This window comes from Microchirus variegatus (genome assembly GCF_963457635.1).
Source record: "Microchirus variegatus genome assembly, chromosome: 4".
NCBI lineage: Eukaryota > Metazoa > Chordata > Actinopteri > Pleuronectiformes > Soleidae > Microchirus > Microchirus variegatus.
In genome coordinates this window covers 30,648,475-30,668,307 of record NC_139805.1, presented here as the reverse complement: position 1 = coordinate 30,668,307, position 19,833 = coordinate 30,648,475, and the positions used below count along the sequence as shown (strand labels likewise).

Below are 19,833 nucleotides of genomic sequence, written 5' to 3'. Positions count from 1 at the left end.
AGGTGTCTTTCGATTTCCCCCAAACCTGCAACTTCCCCTGCTGTACCGTGTGTCCTCAGTCTCTTACCTGTGCTCTTGCAGTTCTCCATGTCAGGCTCAAGTTCCCAGCCCTCGTAACATGAGCATTTCACACTAAACTTGTCCTGTTCACAGCGTTGACTGCACTTAAGATGTTTGGCACAGAAGCTCTGGATCTGGCAGGTCTTGTTGTTTGGCCCTAATTCCATGCCCAGTGGACAGGAACAGATCACACCTTCACCGGGGGCCACTGTGCAGTTGTGGCTGCAGTCGCCCTTGTCCAGTGAGCACAGGTCTGTAAAACAGAAAATCAGAGAACGACTGATGCAAGGAGAAGCCACAAAGATGTTAAGAAGCTATAATTTAAGATGCCAGAGTTTAACTTGCTGTGGAGCTCCGTCTGAAACTCCGATTGCTGCTTTGTCTCTTACCACAAAGTTTCTCATCAGAGCCATCTGGACAATCGTTTTTGCCATCGCAAAGTTTCTCCGACTGCAGACAGATGGTGGAGTCGTTGGCGCACACATGATGAGAGAGCTTACACATCAGTGCCTCGCAGTTGTCCTCATCTGAGTTGTCCTCGCAGTCACTGTCACCATCGCACACCCATGCTTTGCTGATACAGCGTGCTATAGACGGAGGGCAGTGTTACTTTAAAGATAATTTCATGTACTTTACAAAGTATTTGAAGTATGGTCTCCTCACCAGAGTCCCTGCAGCCAAACTTCACAGCCGGATCACACATGTGTGTGACGCCCTCACAGTTCTTTTCATCACTCAGGTCCATGCAGTCAGTGTCACCATCACAGCGCCAACGCAAGGGGATACAAAGGCTGTCCATTCGACATTGGAACTCATCTGTGTGACAACCACCGGGAGGACGTGTGGCTGTGGAGAGAGAGAATAATGACACTCAAGACGTGAGTCACTGTTTTCCCTTGTTGCTTGCATAAATCAAATCAGCACACACAACCTTCAGCAAAGACAAAGTGTTTTAAGACAATGAAAACAAAATGTAATCAGAAATCCTGGCAGCAACAAGTCGTTACTCCACCACTGGCTGTGCAGACGGAAGCATTAATTGTTACAGTCTAATGTCAACTAACAGCAAATCATTTTTGTTTTTGTCTCACTCTTAAAAGGCACATAATTCCTAATGGTCAATTATAAGTGAGCATTACTTTTATCTCATTGTAACGAAGGGACCTTCATTACTGGTAATTTTGCACTATTTGGGTTTAGGGTTATTGCATTTTTAACATCTTGTTTAATATGGAACATAAATAATGACACTTTAATATTAGTTGGCACTTTATTGCAGGTTTGCACAGAACATTTGCACATTTTCTATAAAACATTTTAATAATTGAATTTATTGAATATTTGGGGGCAGACCAAATGGGGAAATAGGAGAGGGGAACTTGTGGAAGATGGATATGATGTTTGGAATATTAACGGTGATGAAGAGTTCGTTTTAATAAAAATAATAATAATAATAATAATAAAAATCTTAAAAATAACAATAAAAACATGTTAAAAAGTAGGAATGATGTTGATAGGTAACCTGCAAATGGTAGTACCACAGCTGACAATCAGGGACACAGTATAAAAGGCACCATTTTACATGTCTGTGTAAGGGAAAAACATTATTCGGCCTTCTCTAAAGTTATCAGCTCCCATTCCTAAGCACAAGCCTAAACAATTCAGGACGGCGCCTGAAGCAACTGTATTCACAGTGGCCTTGGTGCACTGGCTCCAGTCTGTTGTCTACAGAACTTGGGTCTTCATATTTTGCTGAGCCTAACCGGACAGGGGCAGATGACTGATGCTGCTGCGCAGTCCTCCCCAAGGTCAGCTCCATGTATCAGCAGAGGAAGCACCTTTAGGTATCCTAACTCTGGGACTCACAGGCAGACTGACAGAGGATGCCCAACTGTCAACATACTTGTTTTATGTTCGGCATTGTCTCAGTTCTCCTCAGATCTGAGCTGCTTCCAATAAAGCTTTTCAACTTAACTTAACTCATCTCTGACTCCAGGAAACTCCATCTTTGGTCGACTCACTAAATAATCAAATCTCCGCAACAAAAGAACTGTGTAGATTAAGGGGATTGATTATTGACTGACAGAGGGTGCCCAACTGTTAGCATACTTGTTTAATGTCTGCTCAGTTCTCCTCAGATCTGAGTTGCTTCCAATAAAACTTTAACTCATCTCTGACTCCAGGAAACTCCATCTGTGGTCAACTCACTAAATAATCAAATCTCCGCAACAAATCTGTGTTGCTGGTCAGTGCTAAGATCTGTTGATTTTGATCTCTCTTACCATCGCCGTTCATCATTTGTCACTGTAACATCCAGTCGCATTTAATGGTCATTCCAACGCTCATGTTGATCATTTTATAAGACATTATTGCATCAGTCACTTCAAACCACCAGTAAATATCAGTGCCATGAGAGCAGTGTCAGTGTGATGAATTGGGACCGGGGACGTTTTACATCTACAGACTGAAATGTAAATACTACCTTTGATTTGCACTGAGTGCACTTCATGGGATATACAGTGTTTCAGTGTAGAGATGCAACCAGCCACCCGTGATCATAACAACCCCCTTCGTTCCATAAATACTTGAAAATATAACTGGCAAATAGATTGTAAATAGTGGCTATTTTAGCTTTTATAGGTGACTAGTTACTATTTTTAGTGGCTTATGCTTTCCCGTGGATCAAAGACAGAGTCTGCCCAGAGAAAAAAGGTATATGTGTTCCCTGGTCAACAGGGGAGGTGGAAACAGAAAACATAAATCGTCCATCATTAGGGGGTTTGTCAGCTGCAGTCCAAACATCAGCAAACTCTTTTTTTTACACACTTTAGATTACCACAAATTATTGCTATTGAGACAAAACCTTTCTTGGCTTAATGCACCATAAAACCACTCTAGCAGGTAATATTTTAGCTTCCAAAGACATTTGAATCACTTTCATTGTCACAATGAAAGTGTGTAGCATCGTTGAGTACTGAGTGAACATGGACAGGAAGACGAAACCTCGTGTGACATTTCTAATTAGGTAACTCTCATCTTTTCATCTTAGGGGGAACTTTTATAATTCAAAGTAATCTCTTATTAATCTTAATTTCAAATTATTTACAAAAGACACAGTAATCTGCTGTGGTGACATTGACAGAATCAAAAAATAACACACAGCAGTGAGTGTATAAATACAATATAATATATATGCTTCCAACTTTTGTTTGAGGAAAGCCCTTTTCTGTTCCTACATAACTGTGCCCCAGTGCACAAAGTAACGACTATAAAGACATGGTCATCCAACACCAGTGCCTGACCTCATAAATGCTCTACATCATGAATGGACACAAATTCACATTCAAAATCCTGAGGAATGTCTTCAAAGAAGTGTGGAAGCTGTTATAGCGGCAAAAGGGGAACCAACACCAAATACTTGAAAAATAAGCTAAACCCTTCTGAAGAGGAAAAGGGATCAGCAGGTTAAGACACTGACCCTGGTTGGTGCAGTTTGCGTGGGTCTCATCGCTGTAGTCCCCACAGTCATTATCTCCGTCACAGGTCCAGTAATCTGGTATGCAGCGTCCGCTGTTACATTTGAACTGAGCGTTGGAGCAGGAGTGACTACAGCCTGCCTCATCACTATTGTCCCCGCAGTCATTATCTGGAAAACAAACACAGTCAAACAATCCCCACTCTCGCACAGTCTCCAGGTGCCCAGTGCCTCAGAAAGGGAGAAAAAACTTTGAAACATCAAAATGCAAAAAAAGTTTGTGTGAATCTTTTTTTTCCCACAATTAACACAGTGACAGTACAAAGACATATGAAATAAATAATCAGAGATGAAAATTAAGTAATGTCAGAAACTGCATAGATCAGACCATGCACCATGAGGGAATGTACCCAGCACTGATACATTAAGCTTGGCAGGAGAGCATCATAAGCACTTACATAAGTACACTAACTAACATAAATCTCATCTTTCTTTACTTCATTTCATAATCATTAAGATTAAAGATAGAATAATCTGTAAATAATCTTCTCATCATTTAACCTGGCATCAAATATCTACAGCAAATTAAATTGAGATGCAGTGATTTGATTGCTAACACAACAAATTAATTACAGGTTTCTGCTGTATTTATCCAACTGAGTAATGCACTTTTTTGCTAATTTGGCTTCAGACCTGTGTGCAGCAGATTACATGAATTACAGTGGTGTTGGCCCCAGCTTGCAATGAAGTTCACTTTGCAGTAAAGCAGCCCTAAACTCCCTCTCTCTGTTATTCAGACCTAGAGATAGTAAGGCTAGCGTCATGGCTGTTATGGTGCATGTTGATCTATGCACTAACCGGGCAGGTTTGGACAATTCAACTCATCAGAGCCGTCCCCACAATCCTTTTCTGAAAGACAGAACCAACGGAAGACAGCAGAGTGGGCGAACGGCACAACACAGGACAAAAACAAAAAACACAACAAAAGACAGGAAAGAAAGGTGACAACACAACAACAACAACAACATACAGTGTGACAAAAAAGAGGGGTGTGTACCAATATGAGGCTGGTGGTGTCACGAGAACGTGAGGAGTTGCCACAGTAAACTAAAAGGAGGATGAAACAGACGAGCGGACACTAACCGTTATCACAGCGCCAGTTAATGTTGATGCAGCGTCCGTTGTTACAGGTAAACTGGGTGAGTGGGAAACATGTAGGGTAAGCTGTGGACAGAACAAGAGTTTAGACATCAACATCGAAAAAGCCTCTTCATTACACTACAGCTGCTATCAGTGGCGTGCACACCTGGTGCCCTAATGGACAGAAACGCTGCACGCTAAACTGTTAAATATCCATCCATCTTCCACCACTTTATCCTCCAGACAAACAACAATTCAATCACACTCTCACACTTAGGGTCAATTTAGAGTGACCAATTCACCAAATCCCCATATTGCATGTTTTTGGACTGTGGGAGGAAGCCAGAGAACGCACATAGGGAGAACATGCACATTCCATTCAGAATGACCCTTGTTCCAACCCGGGTCTCAAACCCGGGTTTTCTTGCTGCAAAGGCAAGAGTGTTAAAAAAATTGATTGTTTCTAAATAAGTGCCTTTCTAGTGGAGAAAAGTGATGCAGTGCCCTATATGACGAGGAAATGATATTCAGTGCTGTATAGAAAATGTCTCTCTCTGTATTTAAAGTTAGACTTAAAACTGTCTACTATATAGTAGAGCTGGCTCAGGGAAACCTAGGTGAGGAATTCCTGTGGTGCATGCACACTCTCTCACACTCAGGGTATGAATATGACTTCATATGTCATTAACCTTGTTCTTTCTCTCCCTTGTTTGTGTCTTCCCTTCCTTTCCCCTCTTTCTCTCTCTGTGTGTCCTCATCTTGCAGGTTTCAGGATCCAGATCCAGTTTTGAGGCCTCTACTATTATTGTAATAACATACATATTATCACCATTATTATTATGCTATCATTAAAAGTCGATATCAGTATCATTTTTATCAACAATCTTTTTCCTTTCACCCTAACCGGTCGAGGCGGATGTCTGCACATCTTTGAGTCTTGTTCTGTCAGAGATTTCTTCTTCTGTTAAAAGCAAGTTTTTTCCTCTCCACTGATGCCTAGTGTTTGCTTATTGTGTGAATTGTTCGGTTTCTCTGCTCTCCATAATGTCGTCTATGTACAGAGCCTTGAGATAATGTTTGTTGTGATTTGGCGCTATACAAATAAAATTTAATTGAATTGGATTGAATTGAATTGAATAGAATCGGTCAAGTAAAAAGATGTCCCTGTATACCTGTGTGGGAATGTGGGAATATTTTTTTTTTCACACTAGGTGCCAAGGCTATTAGTAGGCTATTATATACTGTACATTTTTAGACTGTATATTATAGACTTACCACAGGAGGCAGGTTCATCTGACCGATCACCGCAGTCATCATCAAGGTCACACGTCCACGAGAGAGGGATACAGCGCCCGCTCGCACACGAGTACTGATTAGGTGGGCAAGTACGTGCTAAAAAGACAAAGACATTCACGTCAGGGAGCTCATGTCAAATGTGTGTGGGGTCACAAAATTCTGGGCATTTTCAAACTGGGAAACTTTCAGTGTACATTTTCCAAATGCTTGGGAAATTAAATATAGTTGGTAAATTACATATTTTACCATAATGTATCTTTTGCAACCCCTACAGGTGAACCACAAAGACTTGATTGGAGTATACGTATGTTTGTGTACCTGAGCAGGTGGTGTTGGATTCATCCTCGTCGTTCCCACAGTCGTTGTCCCCGTCACACAGCCAGCGCAGCGGGATGCATCGGTTGTTTTTGCACTTAAATCTGTCTGTGGGGCAAGTGTGCTGGTCTGGAGAGAGAAGAATGGACGCATTGAACGCATCAAGAAGGAAACAGAGGAAAATGAGTGGCTATGTGGGGGAGGCGGGCGGCGAATGGAAAAGAGGTGAAAGAGTGGAGAGAGCTGTGACGTGCAAATGAGACGGCAGATACTCTCACTGCTTTGGACTGGATTTTTGTTTTGTCAGGAAGGGGAACGCGTCTGCGCTCTGACCACAGACAGACAGACAGACGAGCAGACAGAGAGCTTTAACAGATTTACAGACATTGCTACATTCCTCCCGGCGTACACACTCACACACTGTGTACTCACATATACACACAATTTGTACATATAAACACACGCTCACACAATTCAGACTCTGCTCTCTCATTTCATTCTGGCGTCACCAGACTGTCAAATTCAGACTGCCAGAGGTCACTTGACTCAGGATCAACAGGAGTTTGGAGTTTCTTTCCGATCATTATTCAGGACCACAGCCTTTCATTTTGAGAGCATTATTTCTTCATTTCACATTCAGATTTTTGCAATGTCTTCCCTAAAATCCCTGCCCTCTTTCTCAAAAAGATCTTGTTTGTGTGCAAATCTGCTGTGTTCTGTGTGTGTGTGAGAGAGTGAAATGATTCATCCAGTCCTTAATAATGATATTTGTATGGAGTATAGACTGTTTTATGACCAGGATATTGTCACTTAATTCATATTCATAAGTATTTATCTTCTCCAATATTATCCAATTTTTTTATAAAGCACATTTAAAAACAACATAGTGCTGTACAGTAATAAAGCAAGTATTTAAAAAGTAAAACACATAGGGCCTGATTTACTAAGATTCCAAATAGAGAGCGCTAAATTGCTTGCGCGAGCTGAAAGACTGCGCCTGTTACTGGATTACGTTTTGCGGGTGAACTACTAAGATTGCGGCCGCAATTGACTACAGGCGCAGAAATGGTTAAGACCGCCCTATTTAAATGAAGATTATGGATGTTGCCGTAAAAAAAAAAAAAAAAAAGGTGCTGCGCTCTCTTCCTGACTCACCTGCAGCTCACTGACAGCTGCCAGGGAGCGCTCTCCTGGTTCTATCAAGATTACACTGTCACGATCCCACCTGCACCTTCCTCACATTTTTATTTATTATTATTTGTGTTTGTGTACTGCTGCTGCTGCTCCTTCCTTCCTTCTCACTCTGCAGGGGGCGTGGCTGACCGACATTCCCTCAGACGCCGGTGATTGTCTACACCTGCGCGGCTCCGCCTCACCTGCTCCTGATCAGCAATCAGGAGGACTTATAAGCGGAGCTGTTCCACTTCACCGGCGTCAGAGCGTTTTTCACCTTCAGTTGGTAAAGACTATGCTGTTCTTCTGTCGCTTGAAACTTACCTGCTGTTGGATAATCACTCGCCTCTCCTCGCTCCAGGTCGCCACGTCTCCTGCACCTCTGAGAAGCCACTGGTCGTTTCCTGTTTCCCTATTCTCCTGGGAATCTCCTCAGTACTCCAAGCAAGTGAGTTTATTCCGTGCTGGAACGCAGCCATTCTGCCGAGCCGATCCTGTAGCAGCTGCACTCTCATTTCTCTCTCTCTGTCTATCAGTCACTCATTCACTTCCTCTAGTTTTGGAAGTCGCTTTATGTTCTCCTTATGTAAATAAATATTACTTTTGTTTTGAAACACACTTACCGTCTCCGTCTGCTTCCGGGTCCACCTCCTAAGTAATTCCTGACATACACATTTTCAATGGATGTGTGACTTTCTTGTCAATAAGTAAGTAAATAAATAAATAAAGCGGATCATCACAACGGCTTTTTAGTCCCAGTCTGTCCCTGGTTTCATCTGTGTTCATTAAGTCAGTCTGAGTTTCCATTACGCGTGCCAACAGCCTTTGATCTGACGTCAGAGGCGACGGGACAATCGATATAGATGACCTATCTATAGCTGATTCAGATAGTTACATTAAATAGTATTTGTTGTGATTATTTATTGCATTTAAATGTGCCTGGAACTGGAAGGGTTAGGGTTAGGGTAACCTGCCTGTGAGGTTTTGGTGACGTTTGCGCACTGTGCCACCTGCGCTTCGCCGTGCACCGAGAGCAGACCAGGTTAGAGCTGGACCCGTTAAGGTAAAGCGGAGTTCCCCATTCCTCCGGTCTTAACCGGGTAACATAGGTACGACCCCTCCTTGAATCACAAACTGCAGACCAAGGTAAGCCCATACTAGTACAAACACGCATTTCTCCTCTGGATACCTATATTTAATTTATTCAGATATACCAAATAAGAAATGAATGTGCGTCATCTGTGAACGCGTAGTTGAACAGTCTCTGGAGAAGCGTAATTTCCTGATTTACAAATATAATATAACTATAAATAACCGCAGCCATGTGCGCGCACCGCTGTGCCAGTTAAGACCTGCCTTTCAAACGTGCTAAATATAGACGCAAAAATAATCACCGCAATCAGTTTCAGGTTTGATAAATCACTTTGCGCGTGCTAAAATAACATATTTACATTTTCTCCTCCCATCACACGCAAAATAGCGTGTAAACGCCCCATATTGCATATGCATTAAGGCAAGAACGCTAAATGGGTTGCGAGTGCTATTTTGCCCGTCTGAGGGATGCGCTCCTCGTTGCGCCCTGTTAGTAGATCAGCATCAACGCTAATCTGTTTTTGCACCCGCAAAGCTTAAGTAAATCAGGCACATAGAGAGCACAAGACACAGAACAAAAATATACGACATACACAGCACAGCTCTGGCCCTTCTGACAATTGTGATTTTAAGCTGATTTGAACAGATTTTGCATTTCTAAGCACAAAACATCGCACAAACAGCTATTAACTAACGACACCGACAGTCCGCCTCCACATGTGTTTATATTCTGAAGTCACATTAAATCACGTGAGTTTCTGCAAGATCCCCAATCCCTGGAATCTTTGATTAAACAGCAAGTGTGTGGTCCTCACTGGATCGTCTCGTCTGTCCTTTCTCAGGATTAAAAAAAATCGGTTACGAAGTTTGTTGTGTCTGTGGTGTCTTATGTTTTTAAAAAACATAGGGAAACAGACTTAAAAACAGGAAGCAATGAGCAACCCATGCCATAATTTGGGAGCTGCTACCATGAACGCTCCATCAACCTTGAGCTTCAGCCTAGTATTAAGGACGAGTATGAACAGATCTTAGGGAGCCGTGAAGGAGTGTAGAGCTGAAGTAAATCAGAGCTGTAAGGTGGAGCGAAGCCACTTAGACACTTGTAAACAAACAATAATAACTTAAAATTGCTCCTGTATTATACTGGGAGCCAGCTGAGGGAAGCCAGAGTAGGAGAGATATGTTCATGCCTGTGAGTTCTTGTCAAAAGGTGTGCAGCAGCATTTTCAACAAGCTGAAGGCGAGTAAAAGGAAGCCTGACTAACTCCAATAAAAAGAGTGTTCCAGTAATCCAGTTGAGTTGTTATGAAAGTTTTCCAAGGTCATGCCTCGGCAGAATGGATTTAACCGTGGCTATTTGTGAAAGGAGCAGTTTTTTATAACACAAATAATCTGCTTATCAAACTTAAAATCAGTGTCCATTATTACTCACAGCTTTCTAACCATGGGTTTATTATCAGGAGACAAAAGCCCTTAACCCTTTAACACCTAACCCTCAAAATATCCGCCTGGACTTTTTTCTTTGCTTTAACCATAAAAGGACCAGAGAATGTCCTGTAACTAAGTGCTTTTGCCCATTTTTCCAGAATAACTTCAAATATCTGGCAATTATTTACAATTTACTGCATGTTAAAATACTCTAATAACAATTTAAAATGAAGAAAAACAAAAAGGTTCATTTAGAAAAACACTGATTTCGCGTGTTGAATTTGAAATTGGAATAGTATGAAACATTACAGTATGAAACACAACAATAAAGTGTTTTGAGACTTTGACTCTAAGGGCCTGATTTACTAAAGCTTTGCGCGTGCAAAAACGTGTGCAAACTGGATTGCACACGCAGATTAGCGTTGATGCTGATCTACTAACAGAGCGCAACGAGGAGCGCATCCCTCAGACGGGCAAAATAGCACCCGCAACCGATTTAGCGTTCTTGCCTTAATGCATATGCAATATGGGGCGTTTACACGCTATGTTGCGTGTTATGGGAGGGGAAAATGTAAATATGTTATTTTAGCACGCGCAAAGTGATTTATCAAACCTGAAACTGATTGCGGTGTTTATTTTTGCGTCTATATTTAGCACGTTTGAAAGGCAGGTCTTAACTGGCACAGCGGTGCGCGGCGCGCACACGGCTGCGGTTATTTATAGTTATATATATTTGTAAATCAGGAAATTACGCTTTTCTAGAGCATGTTCAACTACGCGTTCAAAGATGACGCACATTCATTTCTTATTTGGTATACCTGAATAAATTAAACATAGATATTCAGAGGAGAAATGCGTGTTTGTACTGGTATGGGCTTACCTTGGTCTGCAGTTTGTGGTTCAAGGAGGGGTCGTACCTATGTTACCCGGTTAAGACCCCGCTTTACCTTAACGGGTCCAGCTCTAACCAGATCTACTCTCGGTGCACGGCGAAGCGCAGGTGGCACAGTGCGCGAACGTCACCAAAACCTCACAGGCAAGTTACCCTAACCCTAACCCTTCCAGTCCCAGGCACATTTAAATGCAATAAATAATCACAACAATCACTATTTAATGTAATTATCTGAATCAGCTATAGATATATCATCTATATCGATTGTCCCGTCGCCTCTGACGTCAGATCAAAGGCTGTTGGCATGCGTAATGGAAACTCAGCCTTACCGAATTAACACAGATGAAACCAGGGACGGACTGGGACTAAAAAGCCGTTGTGATGATCCGCTTTATTTATTTATTTACTTATTGACAAGAAAGTCACTCATCCATTAGATCCATAGAAACAGCAGAACTCGCTCCCTGGCAGCTGTCAGTGAGCTGCAGGTGAGTCAGGAGGAGAGCTAGCACCTTCTTTTTTTTTTTACGGCAACATCCATAGTCCGTAGTTTTCTTTGTTTGATACGTCAGGTAATGATGGAGCTGTCCAAAATACCGACGCAGGATTATACTAATAATAATAATAATATAAAAAGGTCCTATGGACCCGGGGAACAATATGTCATATATGGCTCGATCCCAGTTATCTGCTCATCGCAGAGCGTCACTTTCTGTTCAGTGGCTTCAAATTTAATTCTGCGCTTCCGTTGAGTCTGCTCTTTCTCCATGTTGACAACTCTTGACTCGTGCAAAATCCTCATTTAAATAGGGCGGTCTTAACCACTTCCGCGCCTGTAGTCAATTGCGGCCACAATCTTAGTAGTTCACCCGCAAAACGTAATCCAGTAGCGGGCGCAGTCTTTCTGCTCGCGCAAGCAATTTAGCGCTCGCTATTTGGAATCTTAGTAAATCAGGCCCTAAATGTGCAAAAAACAGGCCAAAAAATGGTAACTATGTACACTCTCTACACTCTGGCGACAAAGACACTGATTCTCCAGCTTCCTGAAACAGCGCAAGTGAAATTACCGTAATAACCACACTTTGGCTTTGACGTGCAACTGCTCAGCTTTCAGAATCTGAGAAGAAATTAGAATTTTTCATCTTGTAACTACAGCAATGCAAGTGAACTTGCCAACGTGTTGTGAGCGACACACTAGCTTTTAAAGGGTTAACTGATCAGGAATCGGTCTGTTCATGCTTTACGTCAGGTCCTTCTTGTAGCTCAGCTGTAGACTCTAGCAGGGCTTTATTTACGACACACTGTTGGTGGTGGTTATTTTCGAGTGGTATATTTTATATTTATTACCTGCGTTGGATATGATGTCATATTTTGATACAACTGCTCGACCAAATGGGTGAACAAACATCACTGTGCAACAACAACCTTCTTTCAATCCCAGCATTACCTACAGTCTGAGTCTGTTCATCGTTCACTCAAAATTAAGACCATGTACTATGTCACTATCATCTGTCTATAAATGCAAGGAACTCAACAGTAAAAAGTTTGGATGGGACTGATTGGGACTGACATCCCTATTCATTTTGTTAGAGTGTCTCTGACTGGCAGTGATTGTGTGCATGAATGGGTGCAGTCACTCACGGCACAGCTCGGGCGCCTCATCACTGTTGTCCAGACAGTCGTTGTCTCCGTCACACTTCCAGCGCTCCTGGATGCAGCGGTTGTTCTTGCAGGCAAATTCTCCAGGCTGGCACTGGGGAGGGGGCACGTAGGACGGGTTGGCTGTGGAGGGAGAAGTCGCGGGACAAAAAGAATAATGGTCACGCAGGGCATAAAAATAAGCACAGTGAAGTTGTCCTTTATTCTAACGTTTGTTATATAACAATAAGGGCTCCTTTTACTGTGGGTTAGTCTTAAACTACGCTGCTGCTGTAACTAACGTCTGCATTCACTCAAAGATTAAGTGGCAAAACCAACTGTCACTGTCACACAGCTTGACTCATCACTCGAAATAAAACCTTGTATGTGATTGACAGAGCAAAATTAGCACCATGCGAAATATCCACAAGTTCAAGTTCCACAACACACACACACACGCATGCATGCACACACACGGTGTTAAAATACCTGCTCCAGCCAGCAGGGGCACTGCTAAGTATGGACTTTAACACACTTGCAAGCCCCCACTTTACTTAATATATATAAAAAAGTCACCAGAGAATCTAAGACATGATTTAAGCTTCATTTAAAAGCATAAAATGTTTGTTTAATGAGAAATGTTCCCTGTTCAACATGGAGTCCCCCGTTTGTTGGTGTGTAACGACACCGGAGTCCCCTGTTCTACTCGTTCAACACACACACACACACACACACACACACACACACAAACACACACACACACACACCCCCACACACACACACACACACACACACACACACACACACACACACACACACACACACACACACACACACACACACACACCTTTACAGCTGGTGTTGTCAGCTGGGTCCAGTATTTGGTCTTCTGCACAGGCACACTGTCGGCCATCTGGTATCGCCAAACACAGACTGCTGCATCCTCCATTGTACACACGACAAGCATTGGAGCCTGTAAATTAAATGGATGAATGAGTGTACAACCTTTTTTTAATTGGTAACTTTTCCATAATGTGGATCGATGACTGGATCAAAGACAAGTCTACTGTATCTGTGTGTAAGGAGCTGCTCGTCACCTTGCTGCTGCTGATCGTCGTACATCCGGATTTCGAAGATGGGCGGTCGCTCGTTGCGCAAAACAGTGGCTATGCCGGTCGTGGTGTCCAATTTGTAAATGCTGCCACTGCGGTACTCGTTCCAGAACAAGAAGTGTTTATAGTGGCACAGGCCGAAGGCGTGGTTCAGTTCCTGACCTTCGTACACCGTCTGGTAAGAAAAGCAGACGGTGAACATGAAATCTAACACTGGAGTTTGTAATAATGCTACACCAATTTAAGGCCATTCGGACCTAATACAAGCAAAGATGGAATTTAAAGTAGATCTTTAAATCACTGAGGCCCTAAAATACTCCCTTCTGTTTAGCTCAGACTGGGAGTGTAAATATTTATATATATTTAGAACCAATGTAAAATTCCATTTTCTGGATTACACATTTTCAAAAGCTAGAAACAAGACCATTAAATCAAAATAAAACCAACACATGGGCCACTAAAAACTAAATATCATCAGTTAAGGCAGAAGGAGTGACCAGTATTTAAACAGCAATATAAGACCACAGACCCTGGACTGCATTGTGATGGACCACCCAAAGTTTTCCATTCCAGTGAAAGGCTCTGACTCTAAAGTACAGTAAAATAATGGTGGCGATAGTAGACGCTGACCTTGCGCTCAGAGCTGTTCAGATAGACCATCTCAATGCGGTCGTAGAAGGCATCCACCCAGTAGAGGATTCCTTGTGGGATGTCCAGACTCAGGCCATTGGGCCACAGCACAGTTTTGCTGGTGAGGAACACGTTCCTGTTGGAGCCGTCCATCCAAGCACGCTCAATTTTGCCACGCTTGCTCTCTTTAGGGTCTTCCTCCCAGTCTGTCCAGTACATCCACCTGAGGACGCGTCAGAGTTGCTGTTATAGGTTTGCACTGAGAGAAAATGGATGGGAACATCTTGAAGAATCTCTTTGTGTTATTAACACATGCAAAAAAGTAGTAAGAACAAACATTTTATCCATCTGCCTTCAAGCAAACAAAACTTTTAAAAGGACCCAACAGCAGCTCCACAGTTGATCTGCCCACAGGCAAACCAGTGTTTGTCACCAGGTACTTAATGACATGCCAATCTCCACCTGATCTCCTGCAGCTTAGCCTGTGAGCTCTGGCTGTTCACATTATGCATAACTGCATAGAAACATCCCCCCTCTGCTGGAATATGACTGACATCAACATTAACTTTTAATATTTCCTTTTCCACCTGTCTCTTTTCTCTTCCTTTCCTTTCAGCAAAAATGTCTCCTCCTGCTCCTTCCTCTGGCTAAGCCTGATTGATCACAGGCATTAGAGTAGGTAAGTGTCTTTCCCAGGGGATCGTGTGGAAACACATTGTGCTCTAGCTTTGCAATCCAAAGAGTGTTTGTGTGTGTGTTTATGAGCACATGCTTCTCAGAAACAGGGAGAGAGGTCACGTCAATGAGACTTCATTTTTACACAGCAAGATTAAGAGCTTTTTGAAAGTGAGCCAGAGAGACGTGTCGGTGTGTAATTCAGCTGGTAAAACAAAAACCTATAATGCAATGCTCAAAATAGCCTGTCTGTTTTAATAAATAGTGTGTGATAAATGTAGCGAGAAAGGGAAATTCATTCACCTCATTGTTTGTTAGGGACGCATAAATTCTGCTCAGGATGTGTCTGCTGTTCTCACCACCCTGGTGTTTTATAGAGCCCAAAATGGAGAAGTTTAAAAATGCTGCTGTCTGTTTCACTGTAAAAAACTGCAAACTGCAGAGGAAACAATCCACTTCTTGTTTACAGGGGCACACACATTCCCAGTGTACCCAATTACTCACATGATTGGACTTTTTGCAGATACCACATATGCCGATATGTTAGGAGTGCTTGGACCGATATGTTTTTCCTTTTGAGGTCATTTAGTCTCTTCTGTAGTGAAATTAACATAAGATTTTTTTCGAAACATACGTCGCAGTAGGGGCCACATAGTTGGCATAGTGGTTAGCACTCTTGCCTTTGCAGCAAGAAGACCCAGGTTCGAAACCTGGTTGGAACAAGGGCCTTTCTGCAGGGAGTTTTGCATGTTCTCCGCGGGTTTTATCCTGGTTCTTCGGCTTCCTCCCACAGTCCAAACACATGCAATATGGGGATTAGGTAAATTGGTCACTCTAAATTGACTGTAGGTATAAATGTGTGAATGAGTGGTTGTTTGTCTCTATTACATTTTGAAATGACGTGGATGTAGACTCACAAGCAGAGAAGACCACCCTTTTAGTGGCATTCTGGCTCCTGGTTGGATAAAATGTTGTGGAATAAAAAAAAAAAGGTTTCTCCCTGAGACTAAGAAACCCATGACATTTCACTGACAGCAGCTTTGATGAAGACGCAGTCCTTGTAAGAGGTGAATATTTAAACCAACGAACAGCTCGGACACAAAGTGAAACTGAGAGAGGAAAGAGGGTGACGTGCTGTGAGAGGTGAGATTTCATCTCATGTGAGACCCGATACACTGTATATTTCATGACATGCGGCCATGTATGCATTATATTCATGAACTACCCATCAGCATAATTTCAAGTGCTGCTTCAAACCTGCACCTTTCTGTCACCTTTTCCTGGTATGGGACAAAAACCACTGAAGCTCCATCACGCCCTCCATCTGCCTGTCCCCCTTACCCATGCAGAGGATCCACCACGATGGCGCGAGGGTGAGTCATTTTCCCCTCGATGAGGGTTTTGCGTGTCTGTGAAGCCTTTTCCAGCCGAGCGACGCTAATGGTTTTCTTCGGTCCGTCGTCTGTCCAGTACAAGTTATCTGCCATCCAGTCCACGGCGATGCCCTCGACTGTGTGGATTCCTGGAATAGACACAAAATGGTTGGTGAGTAGGGTGTTTCTGCAACACAGACATAAACCTCACTCCCCCTAAAGTGTTTTCAAGAGCAGTGGTTAATGATATATATTTATACAGCGCTTTTCTAACCTCGATGACCACTGAAAGCTGCTTTACTCACTCACACATTCATACAGTGCATGTATGAATCTTTCATACCCACTCACGTGCTGTTGGCACAGCCATTAAGTGTCTTGCCCAGGGATCAATGCATGTATTTATACTTCCATCCAAACTTTATTTTTAAAGTACTATTAGTATGTAATTTTGTCTTTATAGTTAATAACAAGCCTCAGGTTGTTTGTAAAACTGTTCAAATAAATAATTACTGCCAATCTCTGGTGCAAAACCTTTAAATATAAAAGTTTAAATATAATCTGATACATTCCAGATTATATTTTGTCTCCATGAGATCTCATCAGATCTCTTGTTGCCTTGCAAAATTCCTGCGCTGCACTCAGGAAGTGATTAGTTTTACATCAAGACAGATGGAGGCAACAGCATAATATTATTATGCAAAAAAAATGTGTGGCTTTAACTAAACGTTGAGCTTGTGAAGTAATTACAGACGTCTCAGGTTTTGACGAGTAAAATAGTTTTAAAAAACACATTTTTGAGTCTGTCTACGTGTAAACTACGTGTCAAACACAGCGTGGAAAGCCTGAGTCACTTTCCACACGTCTCTATTGTCACATGATGAAAACGACGTTGCACTACCTTCCTTCAGAATGGTGTCCCTCTCCGTTCCATCAATCTTCTGTCGCCCAATGATGTAACTGGTGGCGTCGGCAAAGTAGATGAACTCGCTCTCAGAGTGAAAATCCAGAGCTCTGGGGTTCATCAGGTTTTCTATGGGGATCATGTACTCGTCCGGCACCTTGGCATTAATGTCCATGCCCCTGATGACCCCTGGGCGACCTTTACCGTAGACCAGGAAGAGCTCATGTTCAGGTTCTGTAGTGAACACAAGAAAACAAAGACAAGAGTGAGGGGGTGTATATCATTATCTGTAATTGTATATTAATAACAACGTGTATTGATCAGAGAGCTAAACAACACGCAGGGTCAGCAAAAGGCCCAAGTGAAAATTAAGTGCTTTTAAATTGAGATGCAGAGGAGTAAAGATTCCCCTGACTTAAATCAACTGTGCTGTTTTCAAGGACAGTCTATTGTCTGAGGACAGATCAATATTACCCTATTAATGGTTGATGGAATATTAAAACACTTCTCCAAACAAGCTGAATCAGGGTGAGAGCTTTATGGAGAGGTCAGTGGAGAGATAGAGAGCCAGACTAAGTTATGGTGTTACACAGCGACTGTTCATAGTTCTTTTCCAGTCCAGAGCCCAAGGGAGCGCTGTGGCTGCCCTTGGCTTTAGGTCAACAGAGCTGAATCACTGTGGCTGCCAAGTTTATACTTACAGTTATTCTGGGAGCAGGCCCACATCACTTGTGGATGTGTTGAATCTATGCTCCAGTGCAGCGATTTCAAAACTTTCTTTCTTGTTCACAAAAAGCGCACAGAATGTGCCGAAGAGCCACTTCAATGACAACTTGAATGGATGTGCATTGTTACAATATTTATTCTTTCACAGTCATTTAGTTTAAGAGCTATTTATTTATGTCAGAGTAGGATTTGATCAACACCTGAACAACCTGATCTGACAGTACAGTGTCCTTGAATCCTCGAATAATCAAACTACTGTTGTTCCTTTAGTTTTAGCAAAATATTCCAACTGCTTCTACGATATCAACATTCTTTTAGTTTTTTTTAACCGTTTATTTGTTACGCTTCACACTCCAGTGTTCAAGGTTTATTTGGCAATACTGTATATTTGAACCATCTAGCCATTCACTTAACATTTACAACTATTCATGTTATTTAATGAATCTCCAGCTTTTTCAGTTGAACTATGTATTCCTTGTTTATTTCCTATTATATTCTTGACATACTATTATTTATGCCACCACAAGTAGACCTACAGTACTTTGTAGATCATTTCAGTAGAAAGTGTGTTCTAATGCATTTTTACTCACTTTTGCAGGATTTGCCATCACTGCCTAGACTGAATCCAGAGCGACAGCGGCACGTTCGCGTCTTGTGGCCATTTCCCAGCAGACAAATGTCAGAGCAGCCTCCAGCCTTCCCAAACTGGTCCACCTCACACGCGTGGCTACGCACTGCACACCAAAGACAGTGGTGAGTACAACACGCAGCTATATGATACACTGATACATGTGGGTTGCGTTAGGGTTACCTTGAGGTTGACGTCTCTGGTGGTAGACGTGCAGTGCTCCTCCCTTATCCACCCTGGTCACTACTTGGTAGTCTGTGCTGTTGAAGCGATTGACCCTGATCACACTGGTCTTAGGCTGCATGTTAGCGTTGTCTGAATTGGTGGCGTACAGATAGTTTTCAAAAACAGTCAGTCCGTACAAGTGCTCGATCTGAGAAAAGAGGGAGAGCAAACGAGGTGTGGAAAAAGCAGAGCAGAGGGATATGTACAGAATAATTGATGTGGTGAAGCAAGAGAAAGCATAACACTTTAAATTACTTTTTTTTATAGTAATCAGCAAGCTAATACTGGCTTAATGGAAATGGATATAAAAACACATTAATGGATTTTTAATGCATCATTTCCATACAAGAGCTACATCTAATGGTTTTTGTGTGTGTAAACAGTAACACACACACAGTCAATCATGAGTCCAAAGAAAATTGTACTGAATCCATGGTTCTCTATATGAGGACACTTACTACTGCGTGATGTATTGTTGCCATGGTAACCTGTATTTTATCAAAGCCGGAGCACTGAAGCAGAAGAGTGTTTAAAGTGTGTGCCATGATTCTTCTCTGTACGTTTGTTAAAATCACTCACTCAGAAACTTGTATTGTATTGTTTCATGACAATGACATAAATGACTATTGTACAGTGTCCAAATATCCTGCAGCTGTCAAACGACAAAGTAACTTTGAGATCAGAACACAGAATTGGCTTTTTCAGCGAACCAGCAAAGAACCAGAGACGGTACTGTGGTCTATCAGTGCAGGCTGGAAGGAAGTCAGTGGGCCATAGAGACATAGACAGTCAATAAATGCAATTATTAACAAATGCTGGAGGGCAATGCTCTGCTAAGCAGACTATCAGACTGTGAGGAGACATGGGAGTGCTCTCTGTCACCTTTACTCACACATCTAGACGGAAAGACAAACATAGTAAGAAAAGGTGTGGTGAACATCTTGATTTCAGGTCCAAGTTCCGCAAAAAGATATTAGAAGTTGAAATATTCTGAACTCCAAAGATTTTGTGGATTTGAGAAATGCATTTACACAAAAGAAAATTGTCCCTG

General features: G+C 42.2%; 1 protein-coding gene across 1 annotated transcript in view; it reads right to left on the bottom strand.

The window, feature by feature from the left end:
• The window catches only part of LOC310925574 (low-density lipoprotein receptor-related protein 1-like), a 115,721-nt gene that overhangs the window by 59,668 nt on the left and 36,220 nt on the right, over nt 1-19,833 (bottom strand). Inside the window, exons 7-21 of the mRNA XM_083887553.1 lie at nt 18,741-18,930; nt 18,520-18,663; nt 17,201-17,437; nt 16,268-16,448; nt 14,252-14,474; nt 13,607-13,796; nt 13,357-13,482; nt 12,513-12,653; nt 6,290-6,415; nt 5,951-6,067; nt 4,679-4,759; nt 3,539-3,706; nt 724-906; nt 450-647; nt 68-313 (exon numbers count right to left, since the gene is read on the bottom strand). Of these exons, the coding sequence (XP_083743679.1) occupies nt 68-313; nt 450-647; nt 724-906; nt 3,539-3,706; nt 4,679-4,759; nt 5,951-6,067; nt 6,290-6,415; nt 12,513-12,653; nt 13,357-13,482; nt 13,607-13,796; nt 14,252-14,474; nt 16,268-16,448; nt 17,201-17,437; nt 18,520-18,663; nt 18,741-18,930 (2,551 nt within the window). The remainder of the gene's footprint in view (nt 1-67; nt 314-449; nt 648-723; nt 907-3,538; nt 3,707-4,678; nt 4,760-5,950; nt 6,068-6,289; nt 6,416-12,512; nt 12,654-13,356; nt 13,483-13,606; nt 13,797-14,251; nt 14,475-16,267; nt 16,449-17,200; nt 17,438-18,519; nt 18,664-18,740; nt 18,931-19,833) is intronic.